Raw genomic sequence first — 27531 nt, forward strand, 5'->3', positions numbered from 1 at the left:
TGTGCAGCTTTCATGAGAAAAGTAGAGAAAACAGTTTCCCTCGGTGCTTGCCACAGAAAGGAAGAAAAAGGACCTGGAGGACGAAAAAAAGTATCTAAAAAACATAAAAGATGAATTGATGGGAAGGACTTGCATGACCGCTGCAGGGGCAATAGGTGGAAAAAGTCAGGCTGTTTAAAAAAAAAAAAAAAAAACATGAAAAAGAATGGAGCAAATAGTCATGGAAAAAAAGTGAGATCACAGAAAAACTTTCAAGAGTGGCCTGGAAAAAAAATAAGACTTTATGCGTTGAACATGAGAACTCTATTCGTACCACCTGTGGAGAGTAATTGGCATTGGCTGACTGAAGGGGTTTGTTTTGCCTTCTTGGCAGGAGCTGAATTGTTATGTTAATATTCCGTTGGCTAAGTGTGAAGTATTGACTTTGAATAGAAAAGGGTTTGCAGAAGGGAAAATTCCCAGCCTGGGGTTTTCACTTTGACCAAAGAACTCTTCAGGAGCTTCAGACTCCCCACTCAGATTCTAAAAAATAATTAGTATCATGACAGGCATCTCCAGCATGGTGCGAAAATGAATACCGTTTCCACTAGGACCTTCTCCCCAAGGTGGTTTACAGGCAGAATGTATCCTAAGATTCAGACCGAGGAACCCATCTGGGGCCAAGGGCAGACCCATTGAATCGTACAGCATCACAGCACAGCCCCCAGCATCCACCTTTCTGCATTTACCTGGACTCTGCTTTCTCCATTAATACTGGCTTCTCCTTAGAGGTCTCTGTGCTGACTTGGGTCTTCATATATTTTAATTATCTTAAACAGAGTGAGGCCAGAATCCTAGGGTTGTTGTTCAGTTACTAAGTCATGTCCAACTCTTTGTGATCCCATGAATTGCATGCAGCCTGCCAGGCTTCCTTGTCCTTCACTATGTCTTGGAGTTTGCTCAAATTCATGTCCATTGAGTCAGTGATGCTATCTAACCATCTCATCCTCTGTTGCCCTCTTCTCTTCCTGCCTTCCGTCTTTCCCAGCGTCAGGGTCTTTTCCAGTGAGTCGGCTCTTCCCATCAGGTTGCCAAAGTATTGGAGCTTCAGCTTCAGCATCAGTCCTTCCAGTGAATAATCAGGGTTAATTTCCTTTAGGATTGACTGGTTTGATATCCTTGTTGTCCAAGGGACTCTCAAGAGTCCTGCAACACCACAGTTTGAAAGCATCAATTCTTTGGAGCTCAGCCTTCTTTATGGGTACTCGAGTTAAAATGGCCTAATAGTTAATGCATGATTCAAATGTGTCTGTGTGTTTTTTTAATTTAAGAACTATTGAGTCATTTGTTTGGATTTTTTTTTTTCCTTTTTAGGAAGCAGTGTCTCTCTGAATTCCCAGGACCACCTTCAGAATGACTTTTGTCAAGGTCTATGCTGTCCTGATGTCTAATTCCAGCTAGGTGCTGGTGAAATCTAAAAGTTTGAACTAATTTACACTAATTTGTGATTGACTCATGACCCCTTAAAAGTCGCCGTCTTTAGGACTGCAAAAATAGATTTCTTCTTTAATTGCAAATGAGCCTATAGCAGCAAATGACCTCACACCTCCTCCACCCACCCGCCTCTGTTACCACCTTCCTCAGGTTGATGCCTCAGTTCACAACATCTTTCCTCACTTCCACTCCTCCTTGCACAGGTTTTTCAAAAAGTGTGACTTTTTTTCTTTCATGGCAGTGAAACAAGAATTCGGTTGAAATACCACATAATTAAACCCCATGAGTTAACCACAAGGTTTATAAATCTAATAAAGAAAATCCATGTAAATAATATAAAAGTCTGTGAGCCAGAGATTTTAATTGAACCATTTACTCCCCAGGAGCAAATTAGTCAGCCAGAGCTATAAAAACTCATTAGATCACTAAAATTTCATTTGGGCAACCACTTTACATTCCAGAATTTTTTCTGGGCCTTATTTCAGCATACAGTATCATATCTAAGTAGTATCTAATTCAAGAATTTTCAAACTATGTTTCCAGCAAATGTTGATATCCACAACATGGTCTAAGATTTAACACTGCTAAAAACTGAACAATGACAGATTTCTTCCATAAAAAAGATGTTCTTTTATGTAATTGTTTCCAACTTTACCACGTCAATACTTCAGTATAGATGATAAATTCTAGTTGACTCCAATGTAAGGGCCCTTAGTTAACATTTAAAGTGTCCTCTTCGGGAATCCACACTCAAGAAGTTCATTAGCAGAAGTTCCCTAAGAGAGACCACACCACAGAGGTAATTAATACAAAGCCTTTTAATATCACTGTACTTACCCCAAGGAAATGACAACCTACTCAAGTATTCTTGCCTGGGAAATTCCGTAAACAGAGGAGCCTGGCAGGCTATAGTCCATGGGGTTGCAAGTAGTTGGACACAACTGAGTGTGCACACACCATACTTACCCCAAGGTTTAATAATTAGCATAGGTTGTATCAGAGATCATTCTTAATTGAGAAAAAGGATGATGTTTAAGTAATGGACAGATAGAAAGTACATATGAGCCCCTCTGCACTCCCACAAGTAGAAAGTGAAAAGTGAAAGTGAAGTCGTTCAGTCGTGTCTGACTCTTTGCAACCCTATCGACGGTAGCCTACCACGCTCCTCCGTCCATGGGATTTTCCAGGCAAGAATACCGGAGTGGGTTGCCGTTTCCTTCTCCAGAGGGTCTTCCCGACCCAGGGATTGAACCTGGGTCTCCCGCATTGTAGGCAGGTGCATTACTGTCTGAGCCACCAGGGAAGTCCCCACAAGTAGTTCAGTTCAGTTCAGTCGCTCAGTCGTGTCCAGCTCTTTGCAGTTCCATGAATGGCAGCACGCCAGGCCTCCCTGTCCATCACCGACTCCCGGAGTTCACTCAGACTCACGTCCATCGAGTCCGTGATGCCATCCAGCCATCTCATCCTCTGTCGTCCCCTTCTCCTCCTGCCCCCAATCCCTCCCAGCATCAGAGTCTTTTCCAATGAGTCAGCTCTTCACATGAAGTGGCCAAAGTACTGGAGTTTCAGCTTTAGCATCATTCCTTCCAAAGAAATCCCAGGGCTGATCTCCTTCCGAATGGACTGGTTGGATCTCCTTGCAGTCCAAGGGACTCTCAAGAATCTTCTCCAACACCACACTTCAAAAGCATCAATTCTTCGGTGCTCAGCCTTCTTCACAGTCCAACTCTCACATCCATACATGACCACTGGAAAAACCATAGCCTTGACTAGACAGACCTTAGTTGGCAAAGTAATGTCTCTGCTTTTGAATATGCTGTCTAGGTTGATCATAACTTTTCTTCCAAGGAGTAAGCGTCTTTTAATTTCATGGCTGCAGTCACCATCTGCGGTGATTTTGGAGCTCAAAAAAATAAAGTCTGACACTGTTTCCACTGTTTCCCCATCTATTTCCCATGAAGTGAAGGGACCGGATGCCATGATCTTCGTTTTCTGAATGTTGAGCTTTAAGCCAACTTTTTCACTGTCCTCTTTCACTTTCATCAGAGGCTTTTTAGTTCCTCTTCACTTTCTGCCATAAGGGTGGTGTCATCTGCATATCTGAGGTTATTGATATTTCTCCTGGCAATCTTGACTCCAGCTTGTGTTTCTTCCAGTCCAGCATTTCTCATGAGGTACTCTGCATAGAAGTTAAATAAGCAGGGTGACAATATACAGCCTTGACATACTCCTTTTCCTATTTGGAACCAGTCTGTTGTTCCATATCCAGTTCTAACTGTTGCTTCCTGACCTGCATACAGATTTCTCAAGAGGGAGGTTAGGTGGTCTGGTATTCCCATCTCACTCAGAATTTTCCACCGTTTATTGTGATCAGTCAAAGGCTTTGGCATAGCCAATAAAGCAGAAATAGATGTTTTTCTGGAACTCTCTTGCTTTTTCCATGATCCAGCGGATGTTGGCAATTTGATCTCTGGTTCCTCTGCCTTTTCTAAAACCAGCTTGAACATTAGGAAGTTCACGGTTCACGTATTGCTGAAGCCTTGCTTGGAGAATTTTGAGCATTACTTTACTAGCATGTGAGATGAGTGCAATTGTGTGGTAGTTTGAGCATTCTTTGGGATTGGAATGAAAACTCCACAAGTAGGGTATGTATCAATACCAGCCAGGGCATGGCCAGTGAAAGAAACCACTCTAGGTGTTTCAGGCAGGAGTGGATGTAACCCAGGGATTTGAAGTTTCACAGACCTGTTAGATCTGGGGAAATGAAGGTCAGAGAAGCTCCTTTGTAGAATTCAGGAGTTGAGGAAGTGCATGGATCAAACATCAGGGCAGCTTATGATCTGCCATTAGTGAGTGAGGTTGAGAGGAATGCCAGGAAACCAGTCTCCATATCTCACATATAGACAGCAGAAAGGCACGTCCCTGGCTGCAGCTGCCAATGGGAAACATGGTTTATCTCTCCCTTTTACCTTCTCACTAACTATAAGCCAGAGCTTCTGCTAGCAGGACAGTTTTTTGATTTGTTTGGTTGGTTGGTTCATTGGTTGGTTGCATTGGGTCTTCTTTGCTGTGTGGACTTTCTCTACTGCGGTGAGCAGGGGCTATTCTTTGTTGCGGTGCATGACCTTCTCATTGCGGCGACTTTTCTTGTTGCAGAGCACAGGCCCTAGAGCTCAGGCTTAGTAATTGTGCCATCCAGGCTTAGTTGCTCCATGCTCTGTGGAATCTTCCTGGATCAAAAATTGATCCTGTGTCTCCTGCATTGACAAGTGGATTCTTTACCACTAGATCACCAGGGAAGTCTGCAGGTGAGTTTTTGAAATGTAGTTTCCTGGCTTCTAGCCCCACCTAAAAAAGGAGAATCTTAAAAAGTAAAGATGATTTTGCTTATTCACAAGCATTATCAGGCACAGAGCGTAAGAATCTGGCCAGCCCAGTGATGGAGAGGAAGGAATTTTCCTTTACCCTTCTAGATACTTTTGGCTGGTCTAAGAATTAAATTGGCTTGACATGAGACAGATTAAGAGAAGAAAAACAAATGTTTAACAACATGTATATATGAGAGGGACTCAGGAAAAAAAGAATAATTCCCTGAAATGGCAAAAGCATCACTCACTTTAAATATCATTCTCAGCTAAGACAAAGAGAACACTGGGGGTTAGTCATTTGGGACTTCAGAGGGGAGGAAGGTGATTGACATGGAGATGGAAAAGCAAAGGTTTGGTAAATGTTTACTGGGCCAGGCAGAAACAGTGGGACATAGAGTGACACTGATCTTTGGGCCCTGTCTAGAGTTTCCCCACCACACCTTGCCTATATGACTAGCAGGTATCGCTGGTGATATCTCTGCTCCTAAAAAGGCCCTCTGTCTGTATCTGTTTAGGCACTTATTGTTTTCAGCTCAAAATAAATCTGTGATTATGAAAATGGTCTGTATTTTACACTGTCCAATATGGAAGCCACTCGCACCAAGTGACTAGGGCAATTGAAGAATTTTATTTTTATTTAATTTAATTTTTTTATTTTAAAATGTATTTATTTACTTTGGCTGTGCTGGGTATTTCTTGCTGCGTGGGCTTTTGTCTAGCTAACAAGAGTGGGGGCTACTCTCTAGTCGTGGTGAATGGGCTTCTCACTCCAATGGCTTCTCTTGTTTCAGAGCACGGCTTTAGGACATGCAGGCTTCAGTGGTTTCGGCACGTGGACTCAGTAGCTGTGGGCTTAGTTGCCCGCCGCCCCTTGGTGTGTGGAATCTTCCTGGACCAGGGATGGAAGCTGTGTCCCCTGTACTGGCAGGCAGATTCTTAACCACTGGACCATCAGGGAAGTCCAACTTTTATTTAATTTTAATTAACTTAAATTTAAACTTAACTAGCTACAAGTAGCTCATGGCTACAGAATGGGGCAGTACGGGTCTAGCACTCCTGACTCCAGTGCCCTCTCCCATTCCATTTAGTGGAAGATACTGTCTGATTTGACAAAAGATGTCCCTGATCCTGCTATCTGAATATTTGTTGTGTTTACTATGTGTTGAAGGTACTTGTTAGAGTGATTCTCTGATGGAATTGGAGGGAGGGTTTCACTGCATTTAGAGAATTGGTCATCTGATTGTTCTTTGTCCCAGCCTGCTAATAAACAACCGTTGTAGAGTTCGCTGAATTTGGTCTGAGACTTGCTTCTACCTTAATGGACTGTGGTAGCGAGGTGTCTGGAGGCCAGATATCCCCCTACAGAACCTAGTCATTGCAACGACTACTTAGCCTAGTGAGTTTGCAGCTTGCACTTTGTTTCCCAGAAATGTTTCCCAAATCTTCAGACTCTGCAGTATCTTTTCTGTCAGCAAACATTAGCAGATAACAAAACAAAGGCTCCATAAATATTAAGAGTAAAATCCAGATAAGCTAGTTGCCCTCCACAGAATCATTTTTTAATGTGAGCATATGCTCATGGTATTTTATTTTTAAAAAATTCTTACACCTAACAGATTTCTTATGTACAAAATTGTTTCCAATTTGTATGGTTGAATCTACATTTTGTAGTTTTACAAAGACAGCCCAATATTCTACAAAAGAACTCTGACAGCCATGTGTTGTCCTATTTAGGGAATGATAGTCCTTCCATATATAGGCACTGAAAAGCTTCCCTCGATTTAGTCTCCCAAATTATGGGATCATTATATTGTATGGAAACGGCTTGTTTCATGAACACCTGACCGATATTTTTCTGCCACACTGAAAAAACATTAGCAAATGAGACTGTTTATTTGTTTGCCTGTCAGATTAAGGGAACACTCATCATTTAAATGTTACTGTTCTTTGCTTTTCTTACGCTTGAACATTTTCTATCCAACTGCATTTTTGCGTGTGTCATCATTTAAAAATTACTCACCCAGATTTCAGAAAGTGACAGTACTTATTAAGAACTGACTCTCATGGAAATGATGCCACATTATTTATTCAACACTCAGGGAATTCAGTGTACACAAACTTTGGCCTCCTCATTAATTCTCTGTTTACCTGATGGCAGATAATGCTAGCTTGGAGTTGTCTACAGAATACTGTAAAATTTATCCTAAGGCAAAAAGCCTAAGGAAACTGGCCACTGAAGCATTTGCTGAGTCAGTAAACCTTGTATTATTGCTTGCTGAATTATTCTTCAGCCTCAGCACCATTCATATCTATACCGTTGCATACAGGTCCTGGAGTGTGTGATTTGCAGCTACAGTGATTCTTTGCAGGCATTCCCTAGGATCACGGCCCTTCTATTAGGTGCTCGTCTAACTGTGGTCCAAGGGCCAGGCCAGAAGGAGGGCCAGCAAGGTGGGAAATGTGTATACATTTCTGGGGGGTATCTCTCCAGAGAGTTTGGCATGGAGTTTGGGGGAGGTGGGTAGAAAGTAGCTCCTCCTTAGATGTCTGTGAGGAAACAGATGGTTTGCCTGGTTACAACTACGCAAGTCACCTACCAAGGGTAGAGGAGAAGCAGAAGGGGGACAGGAAGAGACTCAATCCACAAATACTGAAGGTTCCTTGAGATGCCCTGGGGGACCCCAGCATTCTGGCTATGCATTAGCACATTAACTTTTCTTATTTAGGAGCTTCCCTCATTTAGTGTCTTTTTACCCACAGTCCTGCAGACAGTCAGACTGTGTGTACAGATGATGTTTATTTATTTGGCTGCATTAGGTCTTAGTTGTAGCATGGGGGGATGTTCGTTGTGGCACACAGACTCTCTAGTTGCAGCGCACAAGCTTTGTTTCTCCATGTCCTATGAGATTTTAGTTCCCCAACCAGGGATCAAACCCGCCTCCCCTGCATTACAAGGCAGATTCTTAACCACTGGACCACCAAGGAAGTCCCACGAGTGATGTTTATACCTGTTGACTGACATGACAAAATGATACTTTCAGATTAGCCCTCTGTTTCAACTGGTCAGTGCTTCCCTGGTAGCTCAGATTGTAACGCGTCTGCCTAAAATGCGGGAGACCTGGCTTCAATCCCTGGGTCAGGAAGGTCTCCTGGAGAAGGAAATGGCAACCCACTCCAGTATTCTTGCCTGGAAAATCCCATGGACAGGGGAGCCTGGTAGGCCACAGTCCATAGTTGCAAAGACTCAGACATGACTGAGCAACTTCACTTTCACTTTCTTTCACTCAGTCTCATTCATTTTCTTGTAAGACCATATTAGGCTTTGATGCAACACCAAAAACTCACTAATCAGTGACTCTGAATGAGTTGCTAAAGACTGGCTCAGAGTAAGCTGCCATGATAACCTGACTTATATGAAAATAAATCCATCACTTGCTTCAGTTGAATTAGCAAACCTGCTGCAAGAAGCACTGAGATCCCAATCAGCGGCCGTCTTCTTGAGTATTTCCAGGACACGTGAACACTTGATGATTCTCACCTTCTCAAAAGAACACAAGAGCTGTGGCCCAGTTCATGAGTTCAATCAATGTGCCTAAGTGGTGCATGAAAATCTTTATATCCTCTCTGCCCTGGGTAAAAATTGATGATGCTGAAACATTCTGTTTTGATTCTTAAATTGGAAGAGAAGATCTGATGAATGATGAAGCATAACCGATGAGGTCTTTTGCAGGCACTCGAATTACTTGTTTACATGGATTGATGGTGGAATTGGGCTGGCTTTTTACAAGAGTGGTTAAAAAGCGCTTCTGGATTGTAGTTCCTAAACAGGATTTGCGAGGCTTTTAATGCTTTAAAAGGCAGAGTTGGAAGCAGACTGAGCTGTCTATCAGGGTTGTTCTTTTTCTTCCCTCTCCTTTTAAGCAGACTTGAAGTTGTTCTTGGAGTTGTTCTTGGGGTTAAATTGACCTTAGATTGCTAAAGGGAGCTTGGTTGGTGCTTTCCCAAAAGCAGACCCTATGTTCCTTTGTCATATTGCTGATATTGATCTTTTGTCCCTGGTACCTTTATCTTGGGCTCCAGAAGGACATTGCTAAAGCCTTCTCGTCTTTTGTCTTTGCAGGCTTGTTGATCGGTGCTGGCTGCGCCCTCTACCCTCTGGGCTGGGATAGCGAGGAAGTCCGGCAGACTTGTGGCTACATTTCTGGCCAGTTCGATCTGGGTAAGTTCTCTTCATGGGTAGTACTCCTCTTAGAAGAGAATGTCTCTGATCTTCCACAGAAACAAAAGGTGGAAAAGGGACGGGAAAGAAAAACACATCCCAGGATTGGAGCCAGCAAACGTGTATAACGCAATACACATACGTTCATTCCTCCAGGTGAAGAGCTGTTTATCATGTGGGCTTCCCTGGTGGCTTAGACGGTAAAGAATCTGGCTGCAATGCAGGAGACCCAGGTGTGATCCCTGAGTCACAAAGACCCCCTGAAGAAGGGAATGGCAACCCACTCCAGTATTCTTGCCTGGAGAATCCCATGGACAGAGCAGCCTGGAAGGCTACAGTCCATGGGGGTCGCAAAGAGTTAGACATGACTGAGCGACTAACAGTTACTGATAATGTACTATGGGAAGGTCTGCACTATGTGAAGACCTGTAGATACAAAGAAAAGAAGTGGTCCATGCTCTGCTGAGTATAAATTCATTGATTAATTTATTCAAAATCACATATTTATGAGTCATTGCATGCACTAAAAATAACTCTGCCTGTGGAATTCACTGTCTGAGAAGACAAAACAAACACAGTGATCAAGAAAATGACAGTCAGGGCTGAGGAATCAAATAAAGCAATTTCACTCCAGGGTAAATATAACGTGAAAGAGATGGGAAGGGAGCTGAGTCTTGAACAAAGTGATGCATGTGGATTATCTGGTGGTGGACAGAAGCATGATGCAGGCAAGGAGTCAAGTTATTCACAGCACAGGGAGGGGGAGGGGAGAGGGGGGAGGAAAGCCCATTCAGGGACCATAGAGAGCCAAGGAGCAGGGAGAGGTCTGGTTAAATAGGTCCCCATTCACACCTCGCTGAAGGACTCATGAACTTTTCTGTGTGCTGATCAGAACATTTCAGGTACGTCTCATTGTAGAGACATTCTACTTAATTCAGTTCAGTTCAGTTCAGTCACTCAGTCGTGTCCAACTCTTTGCGACCCCATGAATCGCATCATGCCAGGCCTCCTTGTCCCTCACCAACTCCCGGAGTTCACTCAAACTCATGTCCATCAAGTCGGTGATGCCATCCAGCCATCTCATCCTCTGTTGTTCCCTTCTCCTCCTGCCCCGAATCCCTCCTAGCATCAGGGTCTTTTCCAATGAGTCAGCTCTTTGCATGAGGTGGCCAAAGTATTGGAGTTTCAGCTTCAGCATCAGTCCTACCAATGAACACCCAGGACTGATCTCCTTTAGAATGGACTGGTTGGATCTCCTTGCAGTCCAAGGGACTCTCAAGAGTCTTCTCCAACACCACAGTTCAAAAGCATCAATTCTTCAGCTCTCAGCTTTCTTTATAGTCCAACTCTCACATCCATACATGACCACTGGAAAAACCATAGCCTTGACTAGAGGGACCTTTGTTGGCAAAGTAACATCTCTGCTTTTTAATATGCTATGTAGGTTGGTCATAGCAACTTGTAAAAATGTTGTCCATAATACAACACGATTTGCACCGTTGTAACTTGTGATGGTTAGCAAATACTTGATGGAGAAACCTACATTTACTTAACCACTTGTTGACTTCTTTCTAGGTGGATATTTTGTCTGTTTCAGTTTCTGTTAGTTTGAAACATCTTGGAAGGAGTAGTTTAATGAAGAAAAGTCTTCTCTTGACTGAATTATTTTCTTAGGATGTTTTTCTAGAATTGGTGATAACTAGATTGACAATTATGAGTCCATAAAACACTTACTGCCAAATGATAGCCAACTTATTTTTCCCTAATATATGGATTGACAGATTTTTTTGGACAATGAACACATAGTGAGTCACTAACTTAAACAATCTCTGCTTTTCACATTAATTTTTTTTTAAGAAGAAAAATCTCAGTGGAATTAGTCTTACAGCAATATTACTATAATCCAAGTGATTGAAAACTTTTTTATGTTAGAACTTTTTTTTTCCTTAAAAAAAGGGGGGACTTCTCTGGCAGTCCAGCAGTTAAGACTCCATGCTCTCACTGCAAGGTCTGGGGGTTCAATCCCTGGTCAGGGAACTAATATCCTGCATGTTGCTTGGTGCAAGAATTTATAGGAAAAAAATTCTGTTGGATACCAAGAAAAATGGGCAGATGTGATATCATGTAAAATGTCTGTGAATTTGAAAATGAAGCAGTTTTTGTTTGATTCAATGGATGACAAACACCTGCTTCCCTCTGGGGAATACTACTGGCTCTTTGGGTAGAGGAGATGGTGCTTGAAATACCACCCAATTTGCATGGGTAAAAAATAAGAGATTTCTGTTTGCCCATCCTTCCCTCATTGGAGGCAACATTGTCCTGAGTCTAGATGAGTTTGTGATGGCCATGAATGCAGAGAAGGGAAAAATGCAGGCACAAAGTTAACTGCTAGCCTTTCCTTTTTTCTTTTCCCCAAACACAAACCGTATCCAAGGGAGATATTTCAGTACAGTGTTTAGCATCTTTCTTTCTCTAGTATTTGAGGAATTCTTCGCTGTTTCACCTGGGCCTCAACTTGTTGAGAACCCTGTTCTTGCTGGTGTCTAGCTGGTGTGTATTGTGTTATTAATTAGCAGATTGTAATGAAATGCAGATCCCATTTTGTAATTTTTGCTACCATGCCCCAGGATCTAACATCATTACAACATTGCAGATTAAAATTCTGAATGTCGAACTTTAAGTGAAAAACAAAACACTTGACTCTTTACTAGTGATAATAATTTCTTATGTTATAAACTTCTTTGGAAGGAATGATGCTAAAGCTGAAACTCCAGTACTTTGGCCACCTCATACAAAGAGCTGACTCATTGGAAAAGACTCTGATGCTGAGAGGGATTGGGGGCAGGAGGAGAAGAGGACAGAGGATGAGATGGCTGGATGGCATCACTGACTTGATGGACGTGAGTCTGAGTGAACTCCTGGAGTTGGTGATGGACAGGGAGGCCTGGTGTGCTGCGATTCATGGGGTCGCAAAGAGTCGGATACGACTGAGCGACTGAACTGAACTGAACTGAAAGCCATTTTAGCAATCTCAAAATTACAGAATGTGTATGACTTAGGGAACTCAAACCGGGACTCTGTAACAACCTAGAGGGATGGGAAAGAGTGGGAGATGGGAAGGAGGTTTAAGAGGGAAGGGACATATGTACACCTGTGGCTGATTCATGTTGATTATGGCAAAGATGAAACCAATATCATAAAGAAATTATCCTTCAATTAAATATAAATAAAATCTTAAAAATTACAGCATGGTTTTAACTTTGGCCTTTTTATTTTTAAATTTCTCTTAGATTGGATGATGAGAAAAAAACAAACAAACCTGGCATTAGCTACAGAGAAAATGAGTTCTGGGTCCCCGGAAGAAGTATTTCGGGTTTATCGAGTTTCATTTCTCCAGGTTACTATTATTTTTGCAGACTCTGTGATCTTTTCTTCCAAAAGGAAACCTAAAGACATACTATGGCATAGAGATGCCATCATACTTATTCCACCTAACTCACTCCAGTTTCTGCCTTTATGAAAGTATTCCTGTTTCCGGAACACTGATGAGGGCTAAACTTCAGTGAGTGAGTGAAGTCACAGATTCTGGAGCACCCAGGGAGGGACCCGAGAGCTGGGTTAGGAGCCACCCCCGGCATGGGGAGCATGAACATAATCTGTCAGGATGGCTCTGATGCCCCCTTTTAGTGGCTTACATACTGCTTGCCAGGGCCACACCCTGTCTCTGCTGCTTCTGCGAATCAGAGCTTGTTCCTGCTCCTGTCCATAGACAGCATGTGGAAGCGTCTTTCCTCCCAAGGGTTGGGAAGTGTGGATGTTTTTAAGGTTCACAGCCTCCTTATTGTGGAATATGGGTCAGTTTCTTGGCATGCCATGACTGAACTGTGATTACTCTCTTTCGAGCATGTCCCGAAAGAAATCAGCACTTTTGTTCCCACTTTGGCAGATTGTTTAAGGAGTGCATTCACTCAGTTATTCAACCAAAGAATATTTATCGGATGCTTCCAGTGTGCTAGGCCCTGGGCTGGGTGCTGGGCACATGGCATCAAAAAGGAATTTTAAAAGACAGTATTTACTCCCCTCGTGGATTTCCCCAGTGACTCAGCAGTGAAGAGTCAGCCTGCAATGCAGGAACCGTGAGTTCAGTCCCTGGGTTGAGAAGAATCCCTGGAGAAGGAAATGGCAACCCACTCCAGTATTCTTGCCCGGAAAATCCCATAGACAGAGGAGCCTGGCAGATAACAGTTCATTGGGTCACAGAGTCAGACACTACTGAGCACACTGGCATTTGTAAGTGGAAGATGAGGCTAAGAAGAGAAAAGGCATCTCAGCCTCTGGCTTTTGTCAGATTTTGGTGCCCTGTGCTCCTTCCATCATGGAGTCTATGGTTATGGCTGTGCATGCATGCTCAGTTGCTAAGCCATATCCATCTCTTTGTGACCCCATGGACTGTAGCCTGCCAGTCTCCTCTGTCCATGGGATTTCCCAGACAAGAATACTGGAGTGGGTTGCCATTTCCTCCTCTAGGGAATGTTCTCAACCCACGAATTGAACCTGCATCCCCTGCATTGGCAGGCAGATTCTTTACCACTGAACCACATGAGAAGCCCATTGGCAGAGGATCAGTAATGGTTTATATCTCTTGCACTGTTTCATTTCTCTTGAAAATTGATAAAGACAATCATCACGGTTGCCACTTGTACAGCACAAACCTTTTACGACCTTCTGTCCACAACCATGGGCTCAGCAATGGTTTAAGCTATGCAATTGATGACCATGATGAGTCTCTTTATTAATTTTTAAAAGAAACAAAACATTACAAGTGATAATAATACATCGTGTTGCACAGCATCTTGATGTAATAAAAGCCCAGTAGTTGTTAGCTATTATTATTCACATTGTTTGTACAGGACCATTTTTAATGAATACTTGCTGATAATCTCTATTCTTCCTTTATATTCCATAACAGCAAGTTGGGATTTACACACTAAGCATAAGGGCTTTAACATCAGGTTGTCCAATTGATTTAATTCATGCCTCAGAGATATTTTCATCCACCAAAGACTTTTTCTAATTATATCCTTATGATCAAAAGGAGTGTTTCAATTAATTTATCTTGCTAATTTGCCAAGTAAATTTGAGTAATTATTGCTTTCATTTTGCTATTTAATTTGATTAAGAAGCCATCATGTTTCCTGTTCTTGAAATTACGCTCTCAGCTTCTCAAGAGTAGTACCATCAACTCAGAAAACTTGGAGCCTCGTGATTTCAGAAAAGATGGCAGTGTTTTCCAAATTTTCACTCCAGTGAAGAGCTCTCTTCTGCAGTCTGAGCAATGACCATCCCACATCTCTTTGAGCTCTTTGACTCCTGACTGGTGTTTTCTCTCCTCTCAGATCGAACTGCACTTGAAAAAAAAAAAAGATTGGCATGTGTGGGGAGGTCAGCAGGCCAAAATGGGAACGAAAATAGAAAATTTCTTTTTTGAGCTGTCTCAAGCTCAGTGTTAGTGGGTACTTGTAAAGCTGAGTGACCCAGTTTTTCTGATGTGCACATAGAAGCCTCTACTTTTGCACTCAATAACAGGAGAAGCTGCTGTCGGCTTCTGTGACACTGAATAAAACAAACATCCCTTTGGCCAGAAGTGAGACGACTCCTTTGATTTATGTGGACTTTTGAGGCTGCAGACAAGGCTGAGCCTCTGCCCAGGGACTGCAGGCATCTGAGGTGTATGTGAGCCATGCTGGCCTGCTGGGTCATCCCAGAGAGTGGCAGGCAGCATCTGTTGCTCTGTTTAGGAAGAGACCCCTAACACTTGATGTGTTTATGCTCATTCAGTTCAGTCCAGTTCAGTTCAGTCGCTCAGTCATGTCCAACTCTTTGGAACCCCATGGGCTGCAGCACGCCATGCTTCCTTGTCCATCACCAACTCCCGGAGCTTGCTCAAACTCATGTCTATTGAGTCGGTGATGCCTTCCAACCATCTCATCCTCTGTCGTCCCCTTCCCCTCCTGCCTTCAATTTTTCCCAGCATCAGGGTCTTTTCCAGTGAGTCAGTTCTTCACATCAGGTGGCCAGAGTATTGGAGCTTCAGCATCAGTCCTTCCAATGAATATTCAGGACTGATTTCCTTTAGGATTGACTGGTTTGATATCCTTGTGGTCCAAGGGACTCTCAAGACTTTTGAACACCACAGTTCAAAAGCATCAATTCTTCGGTGCTCAGCTTTCTTAATGGTCCGATTCTCACATCCATACTTGCTTACTGGAAAAATGATAGCTTTGACTAGAAGGGCCTTTGTCAGCAAAATAATGTCTCTGCTTTTTAATATGCTGTCTAGGTTTGTCATAGCCAAGGAGCAAGCGTCTTTTAATTTCATGGCTGCAGTCACCATCTGCAGTGATTTTGGAGCCCAAGAAAATAAAGTCTGTCACTGTTTCCATTGTTTCCCCATCTATTTGCCATGAAGTAATGGGACTGGACTCCATGATCTTCATTTTTTGAATGTTGAGTTTTAAGCCAGCTTTTTCACTCTTCTCTTTTGCTTCATCAAGAGGCCGTTTAGTTCCTCTTCACTTTCTGCCATAAGAGTGGTGTCATCTGCATATCTGAGGTTATTTATATTTTCCCCTACTTGGTCATTGCTTAAAGGTAATCAATGCTCCCATTATGAGACTGCTCTTTGGGGGACTGGTTAGCGGTAAGGTGTTGCATGTGTATTGAGATTTAGCCAGAGTTCAAGTCTTTAAAGCAGCAATAATTTCCACCTCCTCCAAGGCTATTATATGGAACTCTTCCAAACTCTTGACACTCAAGTCCTAATCACTGGAAGTCACTTAGAACAGGGGTCTCCAACTTCCAGGATCTCATGCCTGATGATTTTAGGTGAAAGTGATGTAATAATAATAAGATGCACAATAAATGTAGTGCTCTTGAAACATCCTGAAACCATCCCCCTCCAACCTAGTCCCTGGAAAACTTGTATTTCATGAAACCAACCCCTGATGTCAGAAACACTGGGGACCACTGACTTAGAAGGTCCAGCATGAGCCTATCTTCCTTCACTCAGGTCTAGTGCCAGAGGGTGACAGAGAGAAGCTATGCAGCTTCTGTGAGTTAAGCTGAGACCCAAACTGAGTAGGCCCAGAGGGACCCATGGGAACATTCTGGAAGGTGATGCTGCAAAGAATAGCTGGAAACTTCCACAGACAGAAGAAGTCCAACTTGGCTGGCACTGAAGTGATGGAGCAAAATGTCCTGGCACCTCCGAGGGAAGAACAATCAGCTTTGCGGGTCCCTCTGCCTTCTTAGGGGCCCTTTTTCCAGAGATGAAGGATTTTTCACTTTCATCTCAGAAAATGGGGAGAACCTATTCATTTCAGGGGCATGCATTCAACCCGTCCATTTCTGGGCCCTAGCAACAACATTAGCGCATAAACATTTCCACTTTGGGCTTCCCTGGTGGCTCAGATGGTAAAGAATCTGCCTGCAATGCGAGAGACCCAGGTTTGATCCCTGGGTCGGGGAGATCACCTGGAGAAGGGAAAGGCTACTCACTCCAGTATTCTTGCCTGGAGAATTCCATGGACAGAGGAGTCTGGTGGGCTACAGTCCATGGGGTCACAAAGAGTCAGAGACAACTGAGCGACTAACACACACACACACACATCTCCACTTTTAAGTATAGCTTTAGTAAATGCCTCTAGACCCGCTTTAGGGAAAAGTGCCCCCATTCTGTATAATCCTAGATCCAATTCTATCTGCTTTCCTAAACCATCTTTGTACGTTCCTCTGGGACAGGATTTTTGCAACATTGCTGCTTATGTCAGTTTGACGGTTCATAGCAGTATTCAATAGATGTATTTAGTCAATGACTATGTATTAAGCACATTCTAGGTACCCAAAGTTGTGCCATATACTTAGAATAAAATTATGAATTAGGTAGATAGGATCCTTACCTGCTTGTCACGTATCTACTGTCTACTAAATGGTTCAAAAAAGAGAGGGAGGCTGAGAGAGAAGGAAGGAAGAGAGAAGATAGAAAAGAAGAAACCTTATAGCTCATTTTTGACTAACAAGGCAGTTGCCATCATGTTTCTCTACACACTCAGCTGCTGATATCCTGGAGAGAATCATGACCATACTTTCTGAGGGACTAATGGCTTAACCGTCTCCTAGAAAGTAATCAAGTTGAGTGTCATAGTTTAAAGAACCAAATACCCTGGTAGATGAAAAAGGAAATTGCTCTAAATCTTTCCTTCCTGAAGTCTTTTTTGGTTTCATTGTTTAGAGCAGGATCTTTCCTGTTGCTGTATCAGTGCCTTTTAATAACCTAATTCAGTGACTTGCTGCTATTTGTAGCAGTGGAATTCAGTGCTAATGGAAAAAAGAAAATGTGTTAGAAAACCTTTGGGAAATGAGAAATATTCTTCCTGATAGTTTAGTGGCCACAAGATATTAAGAACTAATAAACCAAACTATTGGAAAGAATATTTCAGTCTCTCTTTTAAGGATCTTTCTTCATTTTTTTCAATGGTTACCTTTTATAACAACAAGAATAGATATACCTGAACTGTGTGCCTTTAAGACAAATAGGCTATATGAACATCATCTGGAATAAGTATGTAGATTTATTAAAATTTTCCCATAGTTAAGAATTTGGTGATAGTCTATTAATTAAGAAGATTCTACCCCCCCCCCCAACCCCCAGTATCACAAGCAGATAATTCCTTCTGATAATGTAATACACATTTTTAAATATAAATTTATTTATTTTAATTGGAGGCTAATTATTTTACAATATTGTATTGGATTTGCCATGCATCAACATGAATCTGCCACGATTGTACACGTGTTCCCCATCCTGAACCCCCCTCCCACCTCCCTCCCCATACCATCCATCTGGGTCATCCCAGTGCACGAGCCCCGAGCATCCTGTATCATGCATCAAACCTGGACTGATGATTTGTTTCACATATGATATTATACATGTTTCAGTGCCATTCTCCCAAATCATCCCACCCTCGCCCTCTTCCACAGAGCCCAAAAGACTGTTCTATACATCTGTGTCTCTTTTGCTATCTCACATACAGGCTTATTGTTACCATCTTTCTAAATTCCATATATATGCGTTAGTATACTGTATTGGTATTTTTCTTTCTGGCTTACCTCACTCTGTATAATAGGCTCCAGTTTCATCCACCTCGTTAGAACTGATTCAAATGTATTCCTTTTAATGGCTGAGTAATACTCCATTGTGTATATGTACCACAGCTTTCTTGTCCATTCGTCTGCTGATGGACATCTAGGTTGTTTCCATATCCTGGCTATTATAAACAGTGCTGCGATGAACATTGCGGTACACGTGTCTCTTTCTATTCTGGTTTCCTTGGTGTGTATGCCCAGCAGAGGGATTGCTGGGTCGTATGGCAGTTCTCTTTCCAGTTTTTTAAGGAATCTCCACACTGTTCTCCATAGTGGCTGTACTAGTTTGCATTCCCACCAACAGTGTAAGAGGGTTCCCTTTTCTCCACATCCTCTCCAGCATTTATTGCTTGTAGACTTTTGGATAGCAGCCATTCTGACTGGCGTGAAATGGTACCTCATTGTGGTTTTGATTTGCATTTCTCTGATAATGAGTGATGTTGAGCATCTTTTCATGCGTTTGTTAGCCTTCTGTATGTCTTCTTTGGAGAAATGTCTGTTTAGTTCTTTGGCCCATTTTTTGATTGGGTCATTTATTTTTCTGGAATTGAGCTGCAGGAGTTGCTTGTATATTTTTGAGATTAATTCTTTGTCAGTTGCTTCATTTGCTATCATGTTCTCCCATTCTGAAGGCTGTCTTTTCACCTTGCTTATGGTTTCCTTTGTTGTGCAGAAGCTTTTAATTTTAATTAGGTCTCATTTGTTTATTTTTGCTTTTATTTCCAATATTCTGGGAGGTGGGTCATAGAGGATTCTGCTGTGATTTATGTCCTCTAGGAGTTTTATAGTTTCTGGTCTTACGTTTAGATCTTTAATCCATTTTGAGTTTATTTTTGTGTTTGATGTTAGAAAGTGTTCTAGTTTCATTCTTTTACAAGTGGCTGACCAGTTTTCCCAGCATCACTTGTTAAAGAGTTTGTCTTTTCTCCACTGTATATTCTTGCTTCCTTTGTCAAAGATAAGGTGTCCATAGGTGTGTGGATTTATCTCTGGGCTTTCTATTTTGTTCCATTGATCTATATTTCTGTCTTTGTGCCAGTACCATACTGTCTTGATGACTGTGGCTTTGTAGTAGAGCCTGAAGTCAGGCAGGTTGATTCCTCCAATTCCATTCTTCTTTCTCAAGATTGCTTTGGCTATTTGAGTTTTTTTGTATTTCCATACAAATTATGAAATTATTTGTTCTAGCTCTGTGAAAAATACTGTTGGCAGCTTGATAGGGATTGCATTGAATCTATAGATTGCTTTGGGTAGTATACTCATTTTCACTATATTGATTCTTCCCATCCATGAACATGGTACATTTCTCCATCTATTAGTGTCCTCTTTGATTTCTTTCACCAGTGTTTTATAGTTTTCTATATATAGGTCTTTTGTTTCTTTAGGTAGATATATTCCTAAGTATTTTATTCTTTTCATTGCAATGGTGAATGGAATTGTTTCCTTAATTTCTCTTTCTATTTTCTCATTATTAGTGTATAGGAATGCAAGGGATTTCTGTGTGTTGATTCTATATCTTGCAACTTTACTATATTCATTGATTAGCTCTAGTAATTTTCTGGTGGAGTCTTTAGGGTTTTCTATGTAGAGGATCGTATCATCTGCAAACAGTGAGAGTTTTACTTCTTCTCCAATTTGGATTCCTTTTATTTCTTTTTCTGCTCTGATTGCTGTGGCAAAAACTTCCAGAACTATGTTGAATAGTAGTGGTGAAAGTGGGCACCCTTGTCTTATTCCTGACTTTAGGGGAAATGCTTTCAATTTTTCACCATTGAGGATAATGTTTGCTGTGGATTTGTCATATATAGCTTTTATTATGTTAAGGTATGTTCCTTCTCTTCCTGCTTTCTGGAGAGTTTTTAACATAAATGGATGTTGAATTTTGTCAAAGGCTTTCTCTGCATCTATTGAGATAATCATATGGCTTTTATTTTTCAATTTGTTAATGTGGTGTATGTAATACACATTTGAAGACAGTTCTTTCAAATCTTTATATTATGGCTCTTAATCTCAGGAGAAATATTTCTGCCCCAGAACTGAGAATTCACAAACTTAAGTGTTAGTGACCTTCCTGTGCATTTTTACCTTTGTTCCATAATAAAAAATAAAATAGAAATAGAAGATAAATGGCTTAACATGTCTCCTGTTAAGAAGGGGCCATTGGTGAGCATTTTTAATAAACTCCTCAAAAATCTTTTTAGGATAAAGCCCAAAATATAACAAAGTAAACAAAGGGCTTATCTTTTCTGACTCTTCATCTGATTTTTAGCCTGGTAGAATGTTGACAAGAACTAATTAACATAGAGAATTTGTGGGGTGAAACTCATTTATTGGATCTTTTCAGAAAATTCCATATGAATGAATTACTCCAGATAAATGAATTTTCCCCTTAAAGGGAAAAACTTGGACTGGATTTGAATCTCGGTTTCACTTCTCAAGAGTTGTTTGATTCTGGGCGAGTTCTGGGAGAGTTCTAAGCTCTCAGAACTTCAGTTCTTGGTCTCTAAAAGAAGATACTACTACTTCACCTGCCTATTAAAATAACTGAAGGGGATAGTGAAAGATGCTTCATACATCAAGATGCACAAATAAATATCAGTTCTTCCTTTTTGCTTTAAACACAAACGTATTTCCTGTTTTAATCATGTTGAAAAAGTTTGAGGATGTATCATATGCTTTTCCATCAGTTTAATATATAAAAGATATAAAAAACATAAACAAGATTTTAAAAAAATCATTAACCACTTGCTATCATATGGAATCATCCCCAAGACATCCCCAAATAACCAAGACTGAAAAAAACTGAGTTCTCTGTGCTTTTTTGCAACAGTTTTATGTCACCCTGTCAATGATAATTCATTGCAGTTATTAATTACCCCTTTCTCTCCTTATTCCCTCACTTCTAATTTGTGTCCTTTTCTGTTGAGTCATCATAAATCATCTTAGAACCATGCTTAAAAAAAAAAAAAAAAAACAGTTCAGCGCTGTTTCTGTGCACTGTGTGTCTTTGGATCACTGATTTTTGCCTATTCTGGACAGCTTTTTTTTGGACCCCTTGATTTGGGGTCATGTTTTGGATAGCTGAGGATGTCAGCTCCACAATATCTGGAGACATACGGTACTTGGGTTAGCAACCGGATGTCTTGATGATATTGGTAACTGAGTTCAGTGTTATATTAACCCTTGTTCTAGGGGTGAGTTTTAACTTGAGGTCTCCAGATCATTCAAGATGCCCACAGTCCATCAATAGACTTCGGGGAATTTGTGACGTCACTGAAATTGTGCGCAAATGTCATAGGCTTGTGCATATGTGCATTCTCCTGGAGAGAGTATTCATAACTTTTACTCATTATTCAAGTGGATTCCTGACACAAGAGGACTCCGAACCGCTGGTAAGCAGCATTTGGAAGCCTGACATTGGAAAGCCTAGAAACCTGAATTCTAGACCTAGTTTCCCAACAATCTTCCCATCCCCCTAGGAAGCTGGGAAGCTATTTGACTGGGGTTCCTTTGACTTGATTTCATTCTCTACAAAATTGTTTGCCAGAGAGAGGGTATAAGGTGAAACATCTCTACTTGCAATGGGACATGTGTGTGCTCAGTTGTACCCAACTCTTTGCAACTGCATGGGTGATAGCCCACCAGGCTCCTCTGTCCATAGGATTTTCCAGGCGAGATTACTGGAGTAGGTTGCCGTTTCCTTTTCCAACTCGCAGTAGACATTATTGCAAATAAGTACTCCCATACTTCAATTCTAATTTGAAATTGTATCTGTGAAAATGAGCATTCCACCTTCCTAAGGAATGGAATACGCTTCCACTTGGAGTCCTCACTGGATTCTTTAGTGCTGGTCTTGGGAAGCAATCTTCCATCATGTCTGAGGAACATGTTGTTCTGACCTGTTCTCAAAGATGTCTGTAGTGAGCAGTTTTGGAAGATAATGACTCTTGCTGGAGCAAAAGACAGGTTTTATTTATTGTTCCCTTTAATAATCTCTGCCTCCAGGGCAAATTTTGGGTGGATTTACTTGCAGTCTATTATAAAAAATTGGGGATCCCTAAGCTTGGGGTTCCTCAATGGTGACACAGAAGTACCGAATTTACCATGTCAGTCCCTGTGGAATGTAGAAGGCCAAAAGATGGACTCAGATGTGAAGCTCGTGCTGGTTGCCGTGTTGAGTAATAACAGAGGCCTCCATCTCTGATCCAGGAGTCGCCTAGCTTTTGCTAGCATCCATGAAAGTGTGGCAGGCTAACTCGTTAGCTTATGAGTAAAATCTCAAGATTCTTCAAAGTTCTTAACACCACTATTATAATGCCTGTCCTTCATTTTAAAATACTTCAGGAATGAGATGTGTGTGTGAGTCACAGGAAGTCATAGCTCAGGTGCAGGCTCCAGAGTGGAAACTCAGGGATATTAGTACACGTGTTGCTATTGTTGTTGTTTTAATTTAAACGTCTTATTTTAAGTGAAAATGTTAGTTGCTCAGTCGTGTCCAACTCTTTGTGACACCATGGACTGTAGCCCACCAGGTTCCTCTGTCCATAGAATTCTCCAGGCAAGAATACTGGAGTGGGTGGCCATGCCCTCCTCCAGGGGATCTTCCCAATCCAGGGATCAAACCTGGGTCTCCTGCACTGCAGGCAGATTCTTTACAGTCTGAGCCACTGGAGTGTACAGTATGAGCCCTGGAGTATACTGGAGTATAACCAGCTGACTAACAACGTAAGGGTTTCAGGTGCACAACAAAGCAAACCCAGACATACATACACGTGTATCCATTCTCTCCCAAACTCCTTTCCCATCCAGGCTGCCACACAACATTGAACAGAGTTCTCTGTGCTCTACAGTAGGTCCTTGTTGGTTATCCGTTTAAAATACAGCAGTGTAGTACACGTTTCGTTATCCATATCTTGACCAACACAAGAAGCCTCACCCATGGTCAGAAATGGATTTTTAAAGGTGAAATAGGTGTCTTATTAATGAGCATGATAAATGTTAAAAATGGACTCTCGTTGGTGAAATTAAAGGTATTCAAGATTGTGGATTGGCTAAAAGAGATACTCTCTGCCTTCATATAAAAGGATTTAAACAGCCATCTAGGCACATAGCCCTTTTTGTAAGTCTGAAAGATATCTAAAATATTTAACAACCAAAATGGCCCTGACTAATCCTAACTAAAATAAATGCTGGAGTAGGCTCCCAAGGGGCCTTGACCGGCCAAGCACCAGCCTTTTCATTCCTGGAAATGAGGCTAGGATTCCCTAGGGTTCTCAGGGGAGGAAGGGGACCATGGGGCACTTGGAGAACTTGGGGACAGTGGCTGTTTATGCACTAGTACCCGGATACATATTTTAGTATTTTTAACAATGAAAACAGAGCTTCCCTGGTGGTCTGGTGGTTAAGAACCCACCTGCCAATGCAGGGGACCCGGGTTCAGTTTCTGATCCAGGAAGATCCCACCCGCCTCGGAACAACTAAGCCCATGAGCCACAACTACTGTGCCCACATGCCTAGTGCCCATACTCCACATCAAGAGAAACCACCGCAGTGAGAAGCCCACACACCACAGCGAAGACCCGACATAGCCAAAAATAAATAAAAGTTTAAAAAATAAAACAATGAGAACAGCTTTACTAAAACACTCTGCCACATCCACTCTGCCATAAGAAAGTCAGCCAAAGTCTGATCACCCATAAGGACTCTGTTTCTTGTCCCTGGTTCAGAGGATTTTTAGTTACTTGTTGCCAGAAGGGACAGAATCCCTTGAACCTTGCATTTGCTTCCAGTGGTTCTTCGGTGCAAGATGGTAGCCCATCTTAAAACGATAGGGAGCTAGGATTTAACTAGCTCTTGGAACAGTTGGTGAGCTGGTTTGTGCCTGCTTTTTGATAACTGTTTAATAAGCTTCTGTATGTGTCGCAGAATGCGGTCTGAGACTTGCTTTCATTATAACTTGGAAATGAAGTCGTCGGACGGTAGCTATGCCTCACCGTCCCTCTCTCATTTTCAGCGGGGGTGGGTTGTAATTTACCAGGGTCTCAAGGTTGTGCTTGACCAGATTGGATTAAGCTCGTTCCCAAGGGCTACCTTATAAGCAAGGAGCGATCATCAGGGAAACCTTTTGGACTGAGGGCAGCTCCCCAAGATCAAAGGAGCCCTGCTTGCCACACATTTCCATTTCAGTGGATATGGAGACTGTATGCAGAGGCTGCTCAGTGGCCGATGAAAGCGTGACAGGTGCGAACAGGGGGAGGGTAGATAAAAATGCTGTCAGGATGGAAACCAGCACCTCTTCTCGTGGGACTGTTGGAAAATTGGCCGCAGCCACAGGCCAAGCTGGGAAGGAGCAATTAGGGAGAGCCTGGGTCCTTTCACACTCTCTTTATGGGCCGGCCATGAGACAGAGGGGCTGAATTTCAGGTCGTTTCCAGCCTTTATAAATAGCAGCTACAGACAGAATGCAAAGGATCATCTTTATCGCCTACATTGAATAAGGCCCCGCTGGATATCTCCACCACCCCCACGTGGAGATGGGATTCTGTGTCAGTTCACAGCGTGAACACAAAGACCAGCAGGTATACACACTCTGTGTATGGAGCCAGTGCGTGTGCCTTATCGTCTTAACAGCGGCGTTATCTCTAGTGGAACTTTTCAGGATGGATTTGGGGCTAAGGGGCAAGAATTAATAACAACCGTGCCAGCAGAGACTCTGCTAGCCAGACTGGAAAACACGTCCACCATTTTTATGGGTAAATTATGCAACTATATAGCAACAAAACTATCCACCGGGCGGGCCATGGAACAGAGGTCCATCTGATGGGTGTGATCTTAAGGATTCAGATGCCGCTCCCCTCTCCCTACTTTTCTGCCATATAAAGTGAAGTTTAATCACATTTCCGAAGGCACCAGGGTATTTTTATTTCTCTTGCTCCGCCTCTGTATTGCAGGGATGCTGTGAAGGCAAGGTGTCTCTGCCTCTGCTTTCGTGGTTATGTGATTCTGGCAGGGATTTCACGATAAGATGATGCAAGGCCCTGATTTAGCGCAGAGTTTAGGAGGAAGGACCCTGGGTGGATCTGGTGTGGTACAGAAGGGAAACTCCCTGAAACTCAGGTGTGAGTGGAAGTGAAGAAACACTGGTTCCCAGGCAGCCACACCCAGTACAGTCACCCGGGTGTCTCGTTCTCAGATCTTCCAGTTTCTCTGATGGACCCATAATGTAGTATTTAAAATCTCCAGGGCTTCCCTGGTGGTCCAGTGGTTAAGAATCTGCCTGCCAACGTAGGGGACACAGGTTCAGTCCCTTATCTGGCAGGATCCCACACGCCACGGAGCAGCTAAGCCCGTGAGCTGCAACTGCTGAAGCACAAGAGCTCTAGAGCACAGGAGAAGTCACCGCAGTGAGAAGCCTGTGAACTGCAGCCTAGAATAGGCCCTGCCCCCACAACTAGAGAAAGCCTGCACGCAGCCACGAAGACCCAACAGACAAATAAAATTTTTTAAAAAGTAAAATGAAAAATAAAATCTCCAGATGCTCAAAAAAATTTTTTAAAAAGCTTACAGTCCAAATACACACTCTGATATTATAACTTACTAAGATTCCAGGAGGTATTAACAATAAAAATAATAGTAATAATCAGTTCAGTTCAGTCGTTCAGTTGTGTCCAACTCTTTGCGACCCCATGAGCAGCACTCCAGGCCTCCCTGTCCATCACCAACCCCTGGAGTCCACCCAAACCCATGTCCATCGAGTCGGTGTTGCCATCCAGCCATCTCATCCTCTGTCGTCCCCTTCTCCTCCTGCCCTCAATCTTTCCCAGCATCAGGGTCTTTTCAAATGAGTCAGCTCTTCTCATCAGGTGGACAAAGTATTGGAGCTTCAGCTTCAACATCAGTCCTTCCGATGAACACCCAGGACTGATCTTCTTTAGGATGGACTGGTTGGATCTCCTTGCGGTCCAAGGGACTCTCAAGAGTCTTCTCCAACACCACAGTTCAAAAGCATCAATTCTTCTGCACTCAGCTTTCTTTATAGTCCAACTCTCACATCCATACATGACCACTGGAAAAACAGCCTTAACTAGACAGACCTTTGTTGGCAAAGTAACGTCTCTGCTTTTTAATATGTTGTCTAGGTTGGTCATAACTTTCCTTCCAAGGAGTAAGTGTCTTTTAATTTCATGGCTGCAGTCACCATGTGCAGTGATTTGGGAGCCCAGAAAAATAAAGTCAGCCGTTGTTTCCACTGTTTCCCCGTCTATTTGCCATGAAGTGATGGGGCCAGATGCCGTGATCTTCGTTTTTTGAATGTTGAGCTTTAAGCCAGTTTTTTCACTCTCCTCTTTCACTTTCATCAAGAGGCTCTTTAGTTCTTCACTTTCTGCCATAAGGGTTAGTAATAATAATAGCTAGTAATAGCTAGCTTTTCTCCCTGGGTGTGTAGTTTGGGCTCAGTACAGCTGCTGTTCTGGGTGTGCTGCCTTTTCATGAGTTTGAGCATCTGTGCAAGTGTGGGACCTCCAAAAGGTACTTTCTGGTAAATCCCTAAGTTGATGATGACTAGCATTGTTTCCTTGGAGAAGGGCATGGAAACCCACTCCAGTATTCTTGCCTGGAGAATCCCCATGGACAGAGGAACCTGGTGGGCTACAGTCCATGAGGTTGCAAAGAGTCAGACGTGACTGAGCCGCTAAGCACAGCACAGCACTGTTTCTATAGGAGGCAGTAAATAGTACCTGCAAGAACTTTTTTTCTTTGTTCCCCAGCTCCTCACCCTGAAGGTGAAGCTAAAAACATTTCTTTGGGAACAAGAGAGATAAAACAAAGCAAATTAAAATTATGGCTCTTTAATGAAATCTTCGTGGGAATCCAGAAGAGAAATGCATGCCATTGGATAGAATACAATCAGTGTGTAACTCAGGAAGGATTTTCCCCCTAAAATCTGAGACTCATAAAACATGAACTCATGTTTGAGTAGAGAGCTTACACAGCAGTCAATTACCCATCACATACTCGTCTAGACAGCCCTTGCCTCACTCCCACTCTGGCTGCAGAATGAATGAAGATGTGCTATAATTTACAAGGCTGGTATTTTCCTATCAAAATTGACTGTAACATATCTCCTTAGACATGGTGCAATTTTGAGCGCTTTGCAGATACATATCTTATCTTTTCCAGAAAGTAAATCCCTGCTCCCTTGGACATACAGGTTATGAAGAATACTTTAATGCATAGCTTGAGTGTATCAGCTCTTACCAATGGACA

General features: G+C 42.3%; 1 protein-coding gene across 2 annotated transcripts in view; it reads left to right on the forward strand.

The window, feature by feature from the left end:
• The window catches only part of LHFPL6 (LHFPL tetraspan subfamily member 6), a 234923-nt gene that overhangs the window by 199139 nt on the left and 8253 nt on the right, over nucleotides 1-27531 (forward strand). For both annotated transcript variants that reach the window (XM_052650193.1, XM_052650192.1), the window contains exon 3: nucleotides 8962-9060. In XM_052650193.1, coding sequence (XP_052506153.1) covers nucleotides 8962-9060 — 99 coding nt within the window. The remainder of the gene's footprint in view (nucleotides 1-8961; nucleotides 9061-27531) is intronic.

The sequence above is a fragment of the Budorcas taxicolor genome, chromosome 12 (assembly GCF_023091745.1).
Source record: "Budorcas taxicolor isolate Tak-1 chromosome 12, Takin1.1, whole genome shotgun sequence".
NCBI lineage: Eukaryota > Metazoa > Chordata > Mammalia > Artiodactyla > Bovidae > Budorcas > Budorcas taxicolor.